General features: G+C 60.5%; 2 protein-coding genes across 5 annotated transcripts; one reads left to right on the top strand and one right to left on the bottom strand.

Annotated features, from left to right (window-relative positions):
- Window positions 1-699: 699 nt before the first annotated feature.
- Window positions 700-2,886, top strand: Ppp1r14b (protein phosphatase 1 regulatory inhibitor subunit 14B). Its single transcript, XM_052713775.1, is given in 5 exon segments — window positions 700-733; window positions 736-1,124; window positions 2,184-2,267; window positions 2,494-2,526; window positions 2,618-2,886. Coding segments are annotated over 5 exon segments (609 nt in total). The 3' UTR covers window positions 2,687-2,886.
- A 531-nt stretch (window positions 2,887-3,417) lies between these two features.
- Fkbp2 (FKBP prolyl isomerase 2) lies at window positions 3,418-6,123 on the bottom strand. Of its 4 annotated transcripts, none has more exons than XM_052713776.1 (6): window positions 5,992-6,123; window positions 4,569-4,737; window positions 4,124-4,236; window positions 3,956-4,002; window positions 3,640-3,675; window positions 3,418-3,563 (listed from the first exon to the last, which is right to left on the bottom strand). In XM_052713776.1, exons 1-6 carry the CDS (start codon window positions 6,087-6,089, stop codon window positions 3,502-3,504), a joined length of 525 nt encoding a protein of 174 aa, XP_052569736.1. In that variant the 5' UTR covers window positions 6,090-6,123; the 3' UTR covers window positions 3,418-3,501. The 4 variants fall into 4 exon arrangements, with proteins under 4 accessions (XP_052569736.1, XP_052569738.1, XP_052569739.1 ...); XM_052713778.1 differs by lacking the exon at window positions 5,992-6,123 and adding an exon at window positions 5,893-5,917; XM_052713779.1 differs by lacking the exon at window positions 5,992-6,123 and adding an exon at window positions 5,354-5,439.
- Window positions 6,124-6,340: the final 217 nt, after the last annotated feature.

Here is a 6,340-nt window from a genome sequence, read left to right as displayed (position 1 = left end):
GCCGTGGACTACATTGCCCACAATGCCCCGCGCGCCGCCATCTCAGCCGGTGGGCGGTGGTCGTCTGGGGTTCTGGCTATTGTAAGCCAGAGGGCTAACTCTACACGCCCCCCACCCAGGGCTCCTCCTTGAGGGGCGTGAGACCTGACCAAGTAGGGCGTCCCGGCACCTGGACAGTTCCTGGACGCCTTTGCACTCCCCCATCCCCGGAAGCCCCGTCCACGTGTCGGCCCGCGCGCGGAAGTCCTCTCGCCCCTTGCTGACCAAGGGTCCCGCACGTTCCTCACCGGATCTGCGCCTACTCGGCCTTATGCCTAGACCGCCTCTGTTTCGGCCTCAGTGACAGAATGAGTCAGGGTCAGAAGAGGACTGTGGTCCCGGCGGGCGTGCAGATGCAGGCACCAGGCACCTAGAAGTCTAGGTTTGGGGCCAGAGGTTAAAGGAACGGGGGCCGGCCGACAGCCCCGGACCCTGCCAACTAGATCCTCCCCTATCCCCTTTCAGGAGGCGGGGTTGGGGAGAGGGGGCCTGAAGCCGGCTGGCCCTTTAAGGGGGTGTGGTCGGGGGGCGGGGGAAGAGAGCAAGACAGAGAAAGCGGCGGCGGCGGCGGCGGCTCGGGCGGCGGCCGCGGGGGACAAAGGGCGGGCGGATCGGTGGGGAGGGGGCGGGGCGCGGCCAGGCCAAGCCCGGGGGCTCCGCATGCTGCAGCTGCCCCCGGGCGCCCCCGCCGCCGCCCTCGCCGCGGAGCCGCGCGGAGCGGAGCCCGCGAGCTAACCGGAGCCAGCGGCCCGGAGCCAGCCGGCGGGCGTCCGGGAGGCGGCGGCGCAGGGAGGGGCCCGAGCGCGCACGTGGCCCCGGCGGCCGCCATGGCGGACAGCGGCCCCGCGGGGGGCGCGGCGTTGGCTGCCCCGGCCCCCGGGCCGGGCAGTGGGAGCACAGGGCCCCGCGTCTACTTCCAGAGTCCCCCAGGGGCCGCAGGCGAAGGCCCGGGGGGCGCCGATGATGATGGCCCGGTGAGACGGCAAGGGAAGGTCACCGTCAAGTACGACCGCAAGGAGCTACGGAAGCGCCTCAACCTGGAGGAGTGGATCTTAGAACAGCTCACGCGTCTCTACGACTGCCAGGTGTGCTCCCCACCCCGTGCCGATACCCTAAAATCGGACCTAAGTCGGTCTGCTCGGAAACCCCACCGTCAGTCTGTTACCAGTCAGTGGGAGCAAGGCAGCTCGCTCTTACACTGGCCGCTCCCCAGTGTGTGGTTTTTCTTGCCTGACCTGAGTCACTACCTTTCCCCGCTGCCTCGGACCTTGCGTCCTTCGTGGTACTGCCCCGGGTTAGACATGGTGTCATCCCCAAGCTTAGAGGGATAGATAGCCCGGTCTGGGACTGAAAGCAGTCTAGCTTGGGCTGACAGTGAAAGGTCTAATCTGGGTAGTCTAGTCTGGGCTAGAAGAGACACTAGTTGAGAGGCACAAGTGTAACTGTTTCAAGTGTATAAAGGATCCCAGTTGTTCTAGTGGGCTAGCCTGCCATGCTGCCTGTCTGTGGACACGGGTTAGCCAGTTTCCCCGGCTCTGGTTCTCCACCCCATGACTCCTTGCTTGTTCAGATGGTGACTCAGGCCCCCAGGGGTAGGGTGGAGGAGTGGGGTTGCCCTGTAATGCCTACCCTAGCCCAGCCCTGGAATGCAGCTGGCTCCAAGTGGGATAGCTGTTCCCTTGGGGAGGGGGATGTACCCCTTTCTCCTCAAAGCATGGGCTCTTTGTTTCCCCTTTATCAAGCATGGGTCTTTCCCACTGACCCCTCACCCTTCACTTCCTCCTCACTCCCAGGAAGCTGTGACAGGTGTTTGGGGGAGGGGAGGGGACTGTGATGAACTGGGACAGCTGGCCCCACCAGTGCTCTGGAAAGCTAGAGGTCCTGGATGCTGAGAAGGCACATCTGCTAGGTTCAAAGCCCAACGTCCCCAGCCCTGTCTGTCTGGCGCCCCTGGTGCCCACTGGCAGGGACAGGAAGTTCCCCCTCATTGGGCAATTTGCCTTGGCACAGACCTGATCTGTTTTCCTTCCCAGAGCAGCTGTCTTCTGCTGGGCAAGGAAGGCTGGTCTGGTTTTGAGTTAGGGAGTCCTCTGCACATCTTCTCCTGGCTGAGGCACTGTCCTTCTTTCCCACCCCTACCCCAGGAAGAGGAGATCCCAGAGCTGGAGATAGATGTGGATGAACTCTTGGACATGGAAAGTGATGATACCCGGGCTGCTAGAGTCAAGGTAAGCTGAAGTCATCTAGTGGAAGGCTGCCTGGAGACACTGCCCCTTGGGGAAGCATGGCCCTGGTGCCATACCTTCTTTGCTTTGGGTCATCTTCCGCCTCTGGAAAAATGAGGCTCGTGGAACTTAACCTAGCTACGTTCCTAAGTGGCCTCGGTCTCTTGGGAGGGTACAGGTGAACTGTGAGCCCCCGTCACCAAGAACTCCCTCTGTTCTCCCTCACCAGGAGCTGTTAGTTGACTGTTACAAACCCACTGAGGTAAGTCGTTTTCTCTGACCTCAGGGTGGGTATGTATGTGTGGCAGATTATCATTTGGGTCTTAGCCTCTCTAACACCCCCTCCTATCTAGGCCTTCATCTCTGGCCTGCTGGACAAGATCCGGGGCATGCAGAAGCTGAGCACACCCCAGAAGAAGTAAGGGTCCTGACCCAGATGACCATGGCTCCCACAGGACAATCGCTGCCCCTCAACCTTGTAGCAACAGCAATACCGGGGGCCCTGCAGCCAGGCCTGGTGCCATGAGCAGGGATCCCCGTGCCCCTGCCTAGGGGCCACTTCCCTTGCCCTCAGTTTTCCATTTTTGGGGTTTTTTATTGTTATTAAACTGATGGGACTTTTTGTGTTTTTATATTGATTCTGCGGCGCAGGCCCTTTAAAAATAAAGCTAGGATACGCCTTTGGAGCAGCTAAGAGGCTTGGCTGGTCTTTTAGGGGGGACACACTGCTCTACAATTGTCACCAGCTCAGCTGCTCCCCAGGTGACCACAGGCCTTCCTGTGGGCCATGTAGCCATGGTGATAACCCATGCTGGCTCCCAGATTGGTATGCCAAGTGGCTGGGGAGCTGTGCTGCTACCAGCAATCTTAAGGGTTTTTATCTGCACTGGGTAAGGGTCTCCAGGCCATTGAGGCTATAGCTCAAGGCCCTGCAATTATCAGGAAACCTGAGACTGAGGCTAGTGCTGTTTCTCTTCCCCTATGCTGGGGATCCAACGTGTGTGTGTGTGTGTGTGTGTGTGTGTGTGTGTGTGTGTGTGTGTGTGTGTTCCTCATATTAGACCAGTGCCCCACCCTGAGCTATTTCCCCAATGCTGAAGCTAAGGTCTTAACCTAAGTCTCTTAGGATCCACAAAGAAACACAGACTCACTCTTGGGGTTTTAAAGGTTGTTTTGTTTTGTTTTGTTTGGAAGCAATCTGGTCCCTGACAGGGGTCTCCTGCCCCTCTGCAGCCTGCTACAGTTCTGAACGTCGCTCAATCTTGAGTAGCTCCACCTCAAACACCAGGGTTGCTCCACCTGGAGGGAAAAGTGTGGTCAGACTGGGACCTGGGACCCTGGGAGAGTCATGGGGTGGGGGTGTTAGGGGTATTACCTGGGATCTTTGGGGGAGCTCCCCGCTCTCCATACCCTGTCAAAAACACAAAAAGACACAAAGTAAGTTGTGGCCAGGCTCCCTTCTAGCCCACATAAAGGATGATCTTGCCATAGGCAGGCAGAAGTGGAGGATGTAATGGAGAAGGATGAGGATGCCAAAGGTCTAGAAGGTCACACTACAGCTGAGTACAGGCCTCACCAGTTATGACTAGTGTGAGGACCAATGAAGCTGAAGTGGCTTTAACCACTTGAGGTACATCTAAGTGCCCCCACCACACACACACACAATCCCCCTAACCCCAAGGGCCTCTTACCCAGCTCAGATGGGATCACCAGCTTCCGCTTTTCCCCTTCACACATCCTGCAGGATGATACATGCTCAGCATGTCAGGCACCCACACACCCAGGCCCTTGCCCCACAAATGGGCCTTTCCTCCCACAGCTTATTTCCTGGATCACTGCAACATGGACCCCAGACTCACCCCAGCAGCCCCTGGTCCCAGCCCTTGATGACCTGACCAGTGCCGAGGGAGAAAACAAAGGGCTGGTTCTGTGGTAGACTGCTGTCAAACTCCGTCCCGTCTTCTAGCTTCCCCTGTGGGACCATCAGAAAAGTAGTAAGGAGAGGTGACCACTCCAAAACCCCCCTCACCCAGCCACTCTCCCCACCCCATCAACATGGTCACCACAGCACTGGTGGTTACACTCCTTAAAAGTTGGGACAATGCCTTGGTAGCTAATGTACAGTAATTTTCATGCTAACACTTAGCTGATGAGTAAACTGAGAAACAAGGTAGAATCATAGAAAGGAGGCCAAAGAGGGATGTGTTCAAGGTCATCTACCTAGTTGAGAGAAGAATAGGATTCCCAGTCCTTTCTGGTCTCCAGAGACTGACAGAGCCCCAGAACCTCCACCCTGATACCTACCGTGTAGTGCATGTGTAAGACATCTCCCTTTCTAGACTTGATGGGACAGTGGTCCACACGTTTCTTCACTCCAATCTGCAGCTTCCGCTTGCCTTCGGCCCCCGTGGCTGTGCCCAGGGCACTCAGGCAAATGGACAGTACTGTCAGGACCCAGCTCAGCCTCATGTCTCTGTAGGCACAGCTCCCCTCCCCCGACCAAGGAGGGGGGGTCATGGGACTTCAGTCACTATCAGGAGGATGCCACCCCCATTGTATCTTGCCTGTTACTGGGAATCCCTCTGTCACCACCCTATTCCCCTGGGCTCTACTGTGTCACACTTACCAGTCCAGTGAGAAGGGGGCTTGGCCGAGGACCCCAGCAGCGAGGGGAGGGGGTCAGGGGAGGCCACAGCAGCCAGGGCCCCGCCCCTTTACTCAATACCAGACCTTCCCTTCCTCCCGGTCCCCATCTCCATTCTTCAGTTCCCACCAGCCCCTTTACGCAAAGTCCAAACCCTATCTGGTTGCACCGGATTAGTCCCGGGACGACCCCACTCGCGCCACACCCAGCTGCCTCCTGTCCAGCACACCCACACCTCTGCGGCTGCTGCAGGTGGCCGGCCCCGAGGCACCCACACATCTCCGCTAGGCGGCTCTGGGGAGCCCCGGTCTTCCGGAGGCACACCCCATCCCGGCCCCGTGTCTCCTCCGCCAGAGGCGCCCCCCCAGCTCTGAGCTCTCGGGGGCCTCCGGGGCACCCAGACTGGCCCCGAGTCAACCGGGCGCCGAGCCCGCTCCACCCACACAATCTCTCCAGGGGGAGTTCTCGGTCTACCGCGACCCCAGGCGCGGCCACCACGCAGACCGCCCCCACGTGGACGCCCCGGGCCATTACTTGGGCTTAGCTCTTCGCAAGGCTCCTTGGCCCCGCCCTTCAGGGAGCGCGGCTCCGCCCCCTGACCTGCAGCTCCGCCCTCGGCAATGCTAGGCCCCTTCTCCTGCACAGGTGCCACGCCACTCACCGGCTGAAGCCCCGCCCCCAACGCCTGGGACCCCACGCCCTCCGTCTCCGAGCCCAAGGCTCCACCTTCCACCTGCTCCGGCTCCTCCTCTAAACGCCAGACCCCGCCGCCCAGTCGTCCTAGCCCCTCTACGGGCCGCTGGGCTCCGCCCTCCACGGGCCGCTGGGCTCCGCCCTCCACTCGCACGAGCTCCGTGGCCCCTCCCGCCGCTGTTCCGCGTCCAGCCCCGAGTCCCAGGGCCCCGCCCAGTACGGCGTGAGAGCCCGCCCCCTGCGGCATTGCCAGACGCTGGACCCCAGCCCCAATTCCCTCGTCTGCTATACCTCGCTGGCACGCGGATAACGGCCCGTTTCGGCCCGACCTGCCCCAGCCTGCCCTCCTGCACCCGAATCCCCCAGCCCGGGCTGTGGCCCCCCGCTCACCTCCTCGCCGCGCCCCCGGAGCCAATCCCGCTCGTGCTGTCACCTCTGCGCAGGCGCGTCCTCGTCGCTACAGGGCGGGACACGCTGCCCGCCCTCATTGGACCGTCCGAAACCCGCTGCCTCACTCTCAGGGTGGGGCTTCTCGCCTAGCTCCGCCTCCTGAATTACCACGTGGATAAAGTCACTTCCGGCGCCCAGGTCACCTGTCGGGTTTGGTAAAAAAATGGTTTCTGGCCGGGCGGTGGTGGCGCACGCCTTTAATCCCAGCACTCGGGAGGCAGAGCCAGGCGGATCTCTGTGAGTTCGAGGCCAGCCTGGGCTACCAAGTGAGTTCCAGGAAAGGCGCAAA

Source organism: Peromyscus californicus, unplaced genomic scaffold, assembly GCF_007827085.1.
Source record: "Peromyscus californicus insignis strain IS unplaced genomic scaffold, ASM782708v3 Scaffold_4__1_contigs__length_199733344, whole genome shotgun sequence".
Taxonomy (NCBI): domain Eukaryota; kingdom Metazoa; phylum Chordata; class Mammalia; order Rodentia; family Cricetidae; genus Peromyscus; species Peromyscus californicus.
Note: the sequence above shows the minus strand (reverse complement) of the source record. Positions and strands in the feature narration are given on the sequence as shown.

Excerpts from the sequence above, each read along its gene's own strand:
- Fkbp2 (XM_052713776.1), bottom strand. The coding sequence starts at position 6,089 with ATGAGGGCGGGCAGCGTGTCCCGCCCTGTAGCGACGAGGACGCGCCTG. Across the intron at positions 4,237-4,568 it reads TCTTACACATGCACTACACG|GGGAAGCTAGAAGACGGGAC; the intron begins GTAGGTATCAGG and ends ATGGTCCCACAG. Across the intron at positions 3,676-3,955 it reads GGTGATCCCATCTGAGCTGG|GGTATGGAGAGCGGGGAGCT; the intron begins GTAAGAGGCCCT and ends TGTTTTTGACAG.